This window comes from Tyto alba, unplaced genomic scaffold (assembly GCF_018691265.1).
Source record: "Tyto alba isolate M040663 unplaced genomic scaffold, T.alba_DEE_v4.0 Super-Scaffold_45, whole genome shotgun sequence".
NCBI lineage: Eukaryota > Metazoa > Chordata > Aves > Strigiformes > Tytonidae > Tyto > Tyto alba.
Window position 1 is genome coordinate 261,535 of NW_024881321.1, and position 13,283 is coordinate 274,817.

The 13,283-nt window shown below is 43.4% G+C and overlaps 1 protein-coding gene across 2 annotated transcripts; it reads right to left on the bottom strand.

Annotated features, from left to right (window-relative positions):
• Window positions 1-894: 894 nt before the first annotated feature.
• STOML3 (stomatin like 3) lies at window positions 895-11,915 on the bottom strand. Of its 2 annotated transcripts, none has more exons than XM_033000256.2 (9): window positions 11,835-11,915; window positions 11,224-11,377; window positions 11,055-11,131; window positions 7,522-7,625; window positions 6,607-6,679; window positions 5,267-5,349; window positions 3,479-3,682; window positions 2,323-2,457; window positions 895-2,177 (listed from the first exon to the last, which is right to left on the bottom strand). In XM_033000256.2, exons 3-9 carry the CDS (start codon window positions 11,104-11,106, stop codon window positions 1,977-1,979), a joined length of 852 nt encoding a protein of 283 aa, XP_032856147.2. In that variant the 5' UTR covers window positions 11,107-11,131; window positions 11,224-11,377; window positions 11,835-11,915; the 3' UTR covers window positions 895-1,976. The 2 variants fall into 2 exon arrangements, with proteins under 2 accessions (XP_032856147.2, XP_009960689.3); XM_009962387.3 differs by lacking the exon at window positions 11,835-11,915 and adding an exon at window positions 11,665-11,699.
• Window positions 11,916-13,283: the final 1,368 nt, after the last annotated feature.

Below are 13,283 nucleotides of genomic sequence, written 5' to 3' on the forward strand. Positions count from 1 at the left end.
TCATTGAACATTAACGAGGCCAAGAAATTTGCTTGGGTCAGAAAGAAGACTGGGCATTCACGGGCTTACCAAGTACAGTCTGTGTTACACTGCTGCTGAAAGAAACGAGATGCTAATGCTCATGTTTGAGCACTTCAGTGAATTTCTGATTTTTACTTGTAGGGGAATAAATGACCCCCACTTGTACCACAGCAGGACTCACACGTGCGCATCTGAAGTAGGAACTGGAAGTGGCCCAGCATCAGGTGTGGGCAGCTGTACTGGATGTGTTCTGTGCCTGACCCAAGGGTCCTGCACAGGGCAGTTGTGCTGGTAGCTCACTGAAGGCACAGAATTGCTTTTTAATTGCACTCTATAGCCACGGGTCTTTCAGGTTTTTTTCGTATAGTTTAATTAATTTGCATTACTTTTTAAAAAGCCCTGATGGAATCTGTGGTTGCATTTTTCTAAAGCATTTCTGTTTCTCTGGCTATGCAAACAGCTCTGTAGGGAGATGCAATATTTGTCAGGGAAAGGTAGGTTTGCTGACACAGCTCTAAAGGCTTCCACAAATGGCAAACTAAGTTAACGATGAAAAAATAACCCCAAAACTCAAAACCTCTCTTTTCTTAGGATAAGAAAATGTTTGTAGAAAATGTTTTGATAACACTGCTAAGTAGATGACTTGCAAATACAGGTTTTACTTCTTTAGCTTGCCAGCAAAATACTATTATACAGTCATGTCTGAAGCAGAGAAAACATTCAATAAAGAACAGTGTTTCCTGAACAGGTCACCATCCCCAGATGCTCTCACCACTGTCTTCATGCAAGCAGCTAGTAAGCACATAAATTTGCCACCTGGATTTTTTGTGTTACATTGCACTAAACATAAGAAGAGCCTGTATCAACATATATGATAATTAGTAGGTCGATGTTGATCTTGTTAATTTGGAGTCAACTGAGGGGCAGTTCTGGGCCTTGCGTGGAGAAGACACTACACAGCTGCAGCACCTATCAGCACAGGTACTCTGCAAGAGACTTCAGATTCACAGCAGACAGCCCAGCGCCGTGTGACAGCAATGTGAACAGCCCAGCTCTTTTTGAAGGCTGGACACTCACTCCGGTGTAATTGCAGCTGAACTCAGCCGTCAGCCACGTCCCCCACCCAGTTGCCGGGCAGTGCATGGGTGGAGAGTGGGGAAGGCTCATTTTAGGAAAACCTGCACCACTGCTTCATGGTATCTGCGTGGGAGGGTAAGAAACCTCCTGAAAGACAAACACTTAGAGTATCGTAGGACAAGTTGTTTTCCTTGAGGTTTGCCCCAGCCTTCAGATTTAGGAAATGAGACTGTAATGCACGGGCATATATTCTCTTCCTTTTATTACTGAGCTTGTAGAAATGTCAGTGATATGGCAAATCCCAGCTGAGGTCAGTAAGGAAGTACTCATTTTTTCTCGTATAAAATAAAGACTAGGCTGTTCCACTGACATACCAATCACCCAGTAATTCTGCTAATAGTTATGAAAGAATACCTCTAATGTTAGGGGTCAAATCCTTCTTTCCACTCCACAGGACTTCAGTTAAATACCAGCATCTGACCCTTTTGCTGTGTGGAGTACATCAAGAGCTCAGAGGTTCTTGTTTAGCAGACAATTCACCAAATAATTGCTATGCTCAAGACTCTCTAAAATGTGGTGAAAGCATCGTTAAAATTTCATATTAGGTCTAACATGCATTTTACATATTTTATTGCCTTCTACGTATTTACTTCCATTTCACCTGGAGATTAGTCTAAGTTGAAACTGCTTAGTGCCTGGACTTTGCAAATTCAGTCTCCTAGTGTGGGAGCTGTGTGGGAGTTATTAAACTATTTTTACTCTTATTTTTGGTACAGAGGACCCAAGCATGCTTCTACTTTAATTCTGATAATCTCGAACCCCTTGTTTCCTGGGAAACCCTTTAAACCTCTGCCCAAGGAGCTAGTATAGAACAGTCTCTATCCCCCTCTATTTTTCTGCCCCAAACTCTCAAGCATATTTATAGGGAGAGGGAAGACAATGGTGGAATTATTCTCTGCTGCCAAGGTTGTTAACGTTTGCAGGTAGCACAGCTGAAGAGCTGCTGGAGACTCAGACAATACCATGGAGGCCTGCTTGAGGGCTTTAGAAGCATTCATTTCTCCCTCTGCTGCCACAACCTGCAAAGAGAAATGGAAATGTCACTGTGACGCTGCCCATAGTGGGGAAAATCCACCTTTTCAATTAGGAAAAAAAACCAGACACTTGGATGCCTGACACAAGGATATGGGAGCTTGGGGGGGAAGACATTCCTATGGGTCTCACCTTGGCTCTTGCCTCTTGAGCAGCCTCTGCTTCAGCTGCCATTGCCCTCTGCATGGCCACGGGGATCCTGACATCTTTGATCTCCACTCGGGCCACTGTGATTCCCCACTGCTCCGTGGCACTGTCAAGGATAGCCTTAGGGACAAACACACAACCCAACACAAAGATCACAGTGATGGCAGAGAGAAAAACATGGGATGGACCCTGCCACTTGGACAGACAGCGTGCAACCTGCATGACAGAAAAGTAGAGCCCTCCAGGGGCAGGAACATCCACCGCCGTGTGTGCACGGTGGGTACCGCACCCTTATGAATCTCTTGCTGCTCAACATCAGCGTCTCCTCTGTGGCTTCTCTACGGCGTCCGAAATTATGAACCCCATCCTTCCTTTCAGTGGGCACTTACGAAACTTCTCCCTTCCACAAAGTAATACTACAGCTACTTCCTAAAGCAGCACAACGCTGTAAAAGCATGTAAAAGCACAGTAGGGATGCAAGGCACAGCCCAGCCCTGCAGCACGGGCATGCTCCTCTGTGCTCAGGCTCCCCAGTGCTACTGCAATCCACGTCACCACCACGAGCCCGGCTCTGCCCGCAGCCGCTCTTCTGGCTGGGGAAGGGTACAATCTCCCTTTCATTTGGCTATGCCTTGTCTCTGACTGAAAAGAGTAAATCAGGTGTTGATTTCTTCTCTGCTCTCTCCTTGGATGCCAAAAACAACCAACAAAACAGATGGCATTTTAAAGCATAAAACAACTCGGTTCTGTACTCTTAGTTGTTATGACAGGAGATACAAGCCTTGCCTGGATTAAACCTCAATCAAGGGTCTGCTCAAGATAAAGCTTCCCACGAGCAGCTGTCTTCTTTCTCATCACTTGCAGCAGCCTCTGTGCAAAGATAAAACTGATTTATTCAAGTCATTGGATAATTTCAGTATCTTCATTGCTTTTTGATAGGAAATAACTCTTCTAAAAGAATCTGGGGAAATACCTTTGAAATAACTCTTTCTGACTCTAAGCAATGAGATATATAATTGAAAAAAACATAATGGAAAATTTTATTATCATTGTTTAAAAAAGGAAGAGAGATTATTTCTAATTTGCTACTCCCCAGAATACATCTCCTTGCTTGTCAGTGAATTTTGAGAGCCGGATTTACCTGGATACTGTGTGCAGTCTCCTCACGACCTGCAAGGAGCTGAGCCAAGCTCTGTGTACCCAGAACATTTCTCAGGGTTGTCTGTGCCAAGAGAAGGGTAGCTGAGTGGACATCAGTGATGTTAGCAACGGCGCTGATGGCACTGTGGATCCTGTAGTACACCACCCCATCAACCCGGGTAGTAACGGCATCTTTTGTGAGAATCTGCATTCAGGAAACGTACAGAACTAGAGAAGGATCCAATAACACTTCCAAGGAAGTGGAATAATTTTTTTATCCCCTTAGTGAGGAAAAGGCCCTGATAATTCAAGGAAACTAAGAATTTATTTTGGATTCTTTGTCATTCCCATGAGAAATTACTTCAAGGAAGCTATCCAGCATCACCAAAGTTTAAACTGGGGCAAAATGTTGTACATAGCCTTTAAACAACTGTTTCAATAATAAGTAAATCTCATAACTAGAATTAATTTATTCTGCAATAATAAACTATGTTTATCCTTTTTCTTTCTTGTAGAAAGGGCCATTAATGATTTCATACATTGCATGCAGTTTGGAAGATCTGTGCCACTTCCCCTAAGCAGTGCATTTGTAAGAAACACCAGCAAATTAAAACAAAAACTAAAAGCAAAGTGCAAGAAATTGTGAGAAGAAACTCTAAAAAATATTGATGTATTCATAGAGGAGTTGTGTCATCTTTTGCCAGACAAGTGCCATGTGCCTCAACAGGCAGTTGGCCTCCGCAGAGCACTGACGATGCTCCGCTATCTCTTCTCTCCTCAGCACCTTTTTCCTGCAAGTAAATGCTTCACAGAAGCCCTTCCAACTGCTGTAGAAGCCTTGCCAAAAGTTGCTAAGCCTTGTACAGCACAAGTACTGCAACCATATTCCTTGCAGCCTTCCGTCTCGGAATGCTGGAATTTTTCATTCCACCACACGCGCGCCTGCAACCTGCAAACTGAGAAAAGGCTCCTTGTGATTACGGGAAGATAATGGTTCAAGAGACAGCTCCTGGGGAACACAATGAGCAATCCCGGGCCCACCTCGTCCCCCTTTGTTCTTGGTGTAAGGAAGGGGACAGAGTGCCAACTCCAGGAGCAGAAGCATTGTATTGCAGCGGGGCTGGGGCCACAGGGAGCCAAAACTTTATCAAGAGGACAGGAATTTCTCAGCAACTGATTCTTCAGATTAAATTCTTCAGTCAATGTTTATCAACAGAATGCCTAAAGATACATTCCTCCCTTGAATCTGAGTTTTGTGGATGATTGTCTGCTAATTGCTATTAATTTAATGAGATTTGCTATGGTGTGTAATATGCCTTTTCAGAAACATGTAGAGAGTGCATACCTTCAAGCAGTGACTACAACATCACTGAAGGTTTTTTTTTGAATGGCCAGTTGCATGTTAGATCCAATTTTATTAGGATATTCATTTCTGGATATCTTAAACTAGTCTATTGCTTCATTTCCATGTATGGAATAACAATGCAATCTAGAATTTTTTAGCCTCTCCTGACTCCCATTTTGAGTTCTACCCCACCCCTTATTGTTTATCTCACAGTTCTGAACATCAACAAAAGGAGTTTGCTCGGCCTGCAGTGCTGCATGTGCAGGGCTTCACAAGCAGAAATTGTTTTGTAAACTCCTTGAAAGTCAGATACAGCAAATGAGCTGAAGTCTATATGGTAGCTCACAGCTGCAAGACTATAAAACATCTATGTTATTTTTGATCATGCCATGAATCAACTCTATCTTTTATTTATATCTGAGATGGCTGCTAGAGAATAGTTACCTCTTGTGGAGGAATGTTACAGGTAACCGTTCTAAGATCAACCTTGATAAACGTATCTGTACATGGGAGTATGAGGATCAAACCTGAAAAATAAAAATAATTAGGTGAAACTCTTCTGAAAGCTAAGTCTAGAACCAGGTATTCTGGATATACAAAGCAAACAGATGGAAACATCAACAGGGTGGGGAATGATCCCATGTTATTGCTATAGCTGTCCCTTCTGCTACAGGAGGTGACAGCAGTGGGATTTTGCATTTTCAAATGACAGAGGGAAATGTAAATATATGCAAGTAATGTGAATTTATTAGAGCTTAATGACCTAGGGCTCTGGACTGGGAATGGGCAGATTGCAGTTCTGGTCTCAAATCTGCCATGAGACTTTTGGCAAAAATTCCTTCCATGCCTTTGTTTAGTTTCCCCTCCTTAGATCATAAGCAATTTATGGTACAGTATGCGTGTCCCCAAGAAAGGCATGTCCCAGGCCCTGATTCCTGCACCACCTGTAGGGTCCCACATGAGAAATGCTGTCCCAAGGTCTGACCCATCCTGTGAAGGAGTCCCCACTCTCCCTTCACTGGAGAGGGAGACTTGGCATAATTATTCTTCTAATCTCAGCACCTTGCTTAGGTGCCCAGAGCCATGCAGAAGAACTCTGCACCTGCCCTAGCTGTCTTTGGACCACATGGCTGTTATTCAAGAGGAAGAACAGTACATGGAAAGGACTTTTTCCTCTTATTTCAAATTCCAATTTGCCCAGTTCCATTGCACAGAGGTGGTAACTGCACCGATGTCAATACCTCACGTTGTTGGGTTTGGTTTGCATTTGTGATTTGTAACCTGACCCTAGGTGACCGTAACAAACTCTGTATAGATGCAGGGTGTCCCTGCCCTGACCCATTTACCATTTTCAGAGCAGAAGACAGCTGAAGAGCTGGCAGCAACAAGCAGCATTGGAAGTGAGGTACCGGGAGAGTGCCCACAGTTGCTCAAAAAAGTCTGTGGCAGACCTGAAGGCTACATTTAAACCTCCCTGGTACCCCACTGGTGTCTGCAGCATGAGCTGAACCTTCGCTTGTCCAACCTACTCAACAGCAAAACTATACGTGCTATCAAGGTCCTCAACCTTCTGTGTTGTGCTGTGACAGGGGGGTCACTTTTTCTTCTCTTCAGAAAAACAGACAGCCTGCAGGTAAAAGAACTGCAGCAGAGAGGACTATCTCATCCTCTGCTGTGATATGAAGAAGGATTTCATGGACCTCTGCAATTCTCTGTGTGGTTAGAGTGCATCATAATAAAATAAAACCAGTGCATCTTAATGGAATAAAACTGCATGCATTCACCTGGTCCCTTTGCTTTCTTAGACAGTATACGTCCCAGACGAAGTACAACAGCACGTTCATATTCTCTGATAACCTAGGAAAATATTTCACATTTAGAATTTTACAACTAATTGTATTCCTGCTCTCTGGTCTGATTTTTTTTTTAATCGTTGGCATCCATATTAAATGTGAAAAAAGTACAAATAATATAGGTACCAGCAAAGCTGCAAGTCACTAGGCATTTAATGCCGTCTCCTCACCTCATTCTTTGCTGGAAAAACTCAGATCCTGGCCCTGCAAACAGGTTACAAAACAGATCAAATATGAAAGAACTGCCACTGATCTAGTAAGGCTACTCACAACTCTCTCAACACAAGAGCTACACTCGGAAGAGCTGTGGTAAAATATGTCTTACCTCAGCTAATCTAGCCAACTACTTCGGTTAGTGTATCATCAGGACTACCCAAGGCCTGGTGTTCAGGGTAATCATCTTGTTAACTCACCCCTAAATATTACTTTAAATTAATCATATGATGCCCATGTCTTGAAGGGGCATCTTGTGGGTTTAGGTTATATAGTCACTCAATGCAGGGACCCATGTTTCCATGTACTCATGTTAATCACTATTGCTGGCAGTATCAAATATGAGTTCTTCAGAAAAGTTTGTAGATTTATTCTCCCCGTGTTGTAAAACAGGAAAGTTTAACTGGTGATGGAAGTTGAGACTGGAAGAAACTAAATGAGTAAGTTGAGGAGATACAGAAAGTGAAGGAACACAAATCTCAGTCCCAGACCACATCTTCGCTACAAGCCCTTATGATTTCCTAAAAGCAAACGTGAAGTTTCTTGTCTTAATAAAATCAATACATCAATAAACATAAGTAACAGTGGTAATAATAGAGTCTCCTTTATGTGCCTCAAACCCCACCGGCTTACCTTGATACATGCCCAGATGGAAATAGGAAAGGTAATAAGCACCAGGAGGAACGAAAGGGAAACAAGGATCCAGCCACAGACACCAATTCCTTCCCGCCTGTCAGCTATAAAAGAAAATAAGGAAGAAAAGTAATGAATGCAAATTTTGAAAAGAGATATCTGAGGCATGCAGATCTAGCCCAGTGCAATCATGATGGACTGCAAAGTCCACAGAGACTCATTCTCTCATTCTCCCTCCCATTGCTCACTGAAAGCTATAAAACACCTAATCAAACATCCAACCTTATGGCTCTTCTTCCCAAAAGGCTGAAAGGTTCAAAAAGTACATTTCGCAACAGGAGAGAAAGTGATAAAATGAAAGGCATGGCCAAAGCTGGGGGCTGTGAAGGAGAAATAAATCATTGGGTGGAGCATCCATGGATATGAATCTCTGTCAGCATGCCATGGCTGGGGCGAAAGATTTAGTTTGTGTGAAACAGGCAACAAGGAAAATGAGGAGAATTCCTGCTGTCTTTAGATGAACATTTTGTGGAATACTGATGGACCAGTTCATCTACTGGGGACAACAAGTTTCAAACCCACTGCTTGTCAGAATGCCTATCTATTCTGAGCAGCTCTCTCAATGCATTCAGCTCATCTCATCTCATCCCAAAATTTCATTATAATGAAATCAAAATATATCAAAATGATTTAATTATTTTAATGCCTGAAGGGAAGGCAGTGGTGAGTTGTTGTTCAAGTACTAAAAGTTTGGGAGGCTCTTTGTAAGGGAAGTGTGATCAAGGAGCTTTTGCTCTTTGAAGAGCAGTTGGAGCTGCTGAGGTCCTGACAGAAGCAGCATGGAAGAGGAAAAGATGTGAAACAGGCCGGTCCTGCCACCAGGACAGGGTGCTGCAAGGTCAACTTAATTTTGCTAAATACAGAAAAGCCTTGGATCAGGTGAGTCACCAGACAAGCAGAAGCATCAGGAATGCAGGCTGTCCTAGCCCCATGGGCTGCCCAGCTGCCAGGTTTGGGCAAGAAGAGGATTTTTGCAGGCATGAGCTTTAGCAGGTGGGAAGTTGAAGAACTCAGCCTGTATTTCCCAATGCAAGGGAAAGAGGCAGGAGAGAGGGACAAAGGCTCAGAGACCTCCTCAGAGAACCTCCTCCATGCTGATGGAAAGATGCAACATGTTTTGGATATCTTACTTCAAAGGTATAAGGTAGCACTGGGAATTTCTGACATCGAATAAAAATCACATGCATCTAGAAACTGATAAATAGAAAAGAAAACAATTAATTTTATACTTTGTGAGAAAAAACTTGTCACCAGTGAAACAGCGTGAGGCTACCTGATCTGTAAGGCATAAGCTAAAAGACCAGCAGAGCAGGACTGACAGGTTTGTCAGAAAACCCCAGTAACCCCAGAGGAGGAGACACAACCAGCCCTCCTGCAGCTCCTTCTCTCGGGTACCTCTGCGCATCGCTAGACCGCGCCTGCTGGCAAGATTAGCTGCAAACCCAGGTGTAACAACCAAGCCCTTTGCTGCTTGCAGGGTTGCCCGTCCTGATTCTGAGGTCCCTGCTGCAGATTTAGTCACTCACGCAAAAGGACGTTTGTGTCTGAGAGGGCCAAGTTTCGGGCCACCCTGAGAGCTAGGCACAGAATTGCTGCACCGGGAGCCCAGCCCTTCTCCTGACCCTTTCCAACAAACAGTAATTTGAAATCGCTGGTTGCTTCACGAGGTATCGCCAGCCATTCTGCAATCAGTGGTAGGAATGATTTGAGGAGCTCCCCTGAGTAAATTACCACGCAAAACTTAAGGCCATGTGTATGAAGACAGGAGGTTTAAGATTTAACGTGAAAATCTTTAACGCTTTCACTGCTGCTTGTTTGCCACACAGTGTACTTCACATTACACTAGTGGTGTGTCAAGCTACAACAGGTATACGAAGTACCAGCAGTCAAACATCTTTTATCACTAGAAAGATATCAAGGAAACTCATTGAATGGGCATCATTCATAATTCTTAATCCAAAACTTGGGGAAGTTAACCATGAAGGGATATTTTGTTGAGAAGAACTCAACATTTTGCACTGTCTCTCTTTATTTCACCTAAATGATTAGCTTACAGGAAACTGTCTGAAGATCTTTTCCTCCAGCACCAAACTTGGCTATGAAGAACCTCCTCAAAATCAATTTTGGACTGTAGCATCATCTGCCATCATCTACCTGAGACCACTGTGAAGATACACAATATGAATGACACAACCCACAGACACGGGGGAATGGCTGGGAACAAATGTCCTCACTCTGCAGACTGATATTCAAGCATCCGAGAAGAGGTAGAGGGTCAAGATATCACTTATCGCCACTATGGGTAAAAAGAACACATCCAAAACTTGACAAAGTACAACCGAACCCTTCTTCCCGAGAACTGTCCTAGAGATCCTGATGGCAGCTAAAAACAGATTCCAATGAGAAAAGCAGGATATGAAAGTATGCCTTCTTAGTAGTCAATCCAGATCTAGCTCCCCCCAAAACACTACAGATGTTCTCTGATTACCCCAAAGCTTCAAACCACTTAACCACAAGACAAATGGAAGATTCCAGAAAAACACAGTAGTGAAGAGTATCAGTCACTATGCAACATACCAGCGATTTGGTTTTACCGTGCCTGTATATGGATTACAATAGTCGTAACCACCAAAAAACATTACTTGGGCCTACAGACCAGAGAAAACCAAGAGCAGCAATGCACTGCAAAATGTGAGAGCTCATTGATGAGCTGTTGTGAAAAAGCTCCAGGACACTCATAAGATTCATCTTGTTTTTTCTTGATGCACTCATCATGGTATATCATGAACATTCTTGATACACAAAATCATGATGTGGGTGTCAAACTTGAAAAGCAAATGAAAAGCTCACATCCAAGTTGTCTTGTGAAGAATATAAAGAGCTGTAGGAAAAAATCTCCTAAGTCTTCAGCGACAAAGAGATGGAGTAGACGCAGTCTCTTGTAAGCACTATCTACCCTCCTGTTTCTAAAAGCACCCAAGTCAGTCCTGAAGAGACTCATCCTTGTCCGACTCCACTATCCATATTCATACCCAGACACGATGGTGAAAACAGCACACATTGCCCGTTAACAACTTTGTTTAGCATCAGTTCCCTTGCTTGAATAGAGCACCAGGTGTTCATCACACAAGTCCAAACAGATCCAGTGTCCTTCTGGGGCTGAAAAATTATTCTACCTTCCTTTACTTTTTCCTTTCCACCCCATCCGTACATAAAAAAGTGTATCAATAGCTCAATCAGCCATTTTAGTCCCTGGGGCCATTTTGCCACAAGGCAGATGCTGACACATGCTGGCAGGGAAGTACGAGGAAATTTGCCCTGTCACTCACATTGGCAGAATCTTAATTTTCATCTCCAGCCTGTGTAGGAGACATGATGAATGGGCTATTTTTTTCAGTTGGTTAGTTTTACTTCTTTTTATTATTATTGAGAAAAACACACACACGCGCACAGACACATAAAACAAGGCTCACCAATTAGATGCTCCGTGTTGTTTTTCTTGGGCATCTCCCTCTGGGGATCCATCCCATTTGAGGAATCCTCTTATCCCCTTCACAGAAAAGACAGCAGCACACCTTGAAACTGCACAGCACTCGTACAAAACGCTAAAGAGAGAAGCAGGGTGAGAGAAGAAATCCCCACCTGCACGTGAGCCTTCCGAGAGTTAGTTACCCCGGTGAGGAGGGGATGTTTACAAAAACAAAGTCCTGCGAATCAGTCGTCTCCGACGTAACTCCATGGTCTTCTGTGGCCGTCTTCTGGCTGTGGATGCACTTGGCCCAGCGAGTTTTACAACCTACAAAATCCAAGCTGGAAATTATTTCCACGTCACCAGAGAGAAAAACCAAGAACAAGACAAGGCAGAAAGATACAGAGAAAACAAGTGCTGTGAGGAGCGGCTGAGGGAACCGGGGTTGTTCAGCCTGGAGAAGAGGAGGCTGAGGGGAGGCCTTACCGCTCCCTACAACTACCCGAGAGGAGGCCGCAGCAGGGCGGGGGGCAGCCCCTTCTCCCAAGCAGCAAGGGTTACCCCGAGAAGAAATGGCTTCAAATTAAATTAGGTATTAGGAAAAACGTCTTCACCGAAAGGGTTGTCAAGCACTGGAACAGGCTGCCCAGGGAAGCGCTGGAGTCACCATCCCTGGTGGCATTCAAAGGACATACGGATGTGGCACTTGGGGGCAGGGTTTAGTGGTGGACTTGGCAGTGTTAGGTTAATGGCTGGACTCCATGACATTAAGGTCTTTTCTAACCTGGATGATGCTGATTCTATAAAGTCAGAGGTTGCAGGCTGAGGACTGCCCCTCTGATGTACACCTCGTAATATTCTGGGGTTCAGCCACTGCTCAGATCTGAAACACTGGCAACATAAATAACCCTCCAGTTGAGGTCCTCCTGCTGTGTAGAACAGCTCATCACACACATCTTGATAGTGTTCGTCACCATAGGTTGAGCCCTGTTGTGCTAGATAACCTAAAACCCACAGCTGATGCATTCCAGCTCCAGTCTTAAAATTCCACCCTTGTATTTTTCACAAAACACTTTTTGACAATCAAACGAAGCATAGCATTTTAGACTAAGCCATTTCTGACAGCTGCAGCAGCAGAGAGCAGCCTTCTCAAAGGACACAAATCTATTGCTTGTAATTTGAAAAAAAAAATAAAAAAAAAATGGTGGCTTTTCATATGTAATTTATGAGTTTGACATATAGCTGCATTAATTATATGGCTGTTTTCTGTGGGCATCCATCATCTAGAGTATCTTTGAAGGTCTGGTTCCAGTTTCATTTCACTTAAGTCTTCATTCCTGCCAGTAATGATATTGGCCCCAAATGGGTCATTCAAAGCTGACTGCTCTCCAGAGAATCCTTTCTCAGCTTCAGAGAGAGGAAACTACACCACTGAATGGGTGTTTTAAATCACACTGAAAACCATAAGCACAAACAGCTTGCAAAACTGGGATTGACGTGATACCCTACCAAATACATGGCAATATCCATCTGAAGTAATTTGTAGCATCTTCCTCATTATTTGGCTTCTCAGGCTGAGCTGTAAGATCAAACCTGTTCAGGACAGGTGCCTACTAACAGGGCAAAATGGGTGAACAGTCAGAAGAAAAAAAAAAAAAAATTATTTCAGAAGCAAAAACATTATATGCAAAACTACCCCGACATATTTTTTATTTTAGAGCAACTGAGTTTTACTGAAAATAACTTTATTCCAAGCCAGTTGAACACCCTAATCTACATAGCTGCTTATACCATCAGATAGATGAACAAAACATAAGAAAACCAAACAGAAATAATTGCTCCCTGCTGTTTATTGGTAATTCCCTGAGGTGCCTGTAAAAATATCCCTTGAAAGGTGACTAAAGCAGATGGTGTTTTTCTTTTATGTTCAGGAACATCACTGTATTAGTTTCTCTGTGTTAACTTCTGCTGCACTTTTATTCCTGGTTTCAAAAATTTGAAGCCAAAGGCAGGGCAATCTTCATTCTTTCTCCCTGGGGCTATAGCAGGGCACGTGGATAACTCATGTCCCAAAGTGCTATAAAACACTCAGAGAAGAAAATACATGAGCACATGGCAAAGCAGTTTACAAGCTGGAAGTTCAGGGGTGCTGAACCACCTGGCGCAGCCCTGTGTCAGAGCAGTACCACAGCAAAAACCAATCTGAGTCCAAAGTCCATTTAGCAGGACTTGC

Bases quoted from the DNA above. Each gene is read 5' to 3' on its own strand.
- STOML3 (XM_033000256.2), bottom strand. From the start codon at position 11,106: ATGGATCCCCAGAGGGAGATGCCCAAGAAAAACAACACGGAGCATCTA. The intron at 6,680-7,521 runs GTAAGCCGGTGG...ATATTTTCCTAG, and splicing joins CCATCTGGGCATGTATCAAG to GTTATCAGAGAATATGAACG. The intron at 2,178-2,322 runs GTGAGACCCATA...TTCTCTTTGCAG, and splicing joins CTCAAGAGGCAAGAGCCAAG to GTTGTGGCAGCAGAGGGAGA.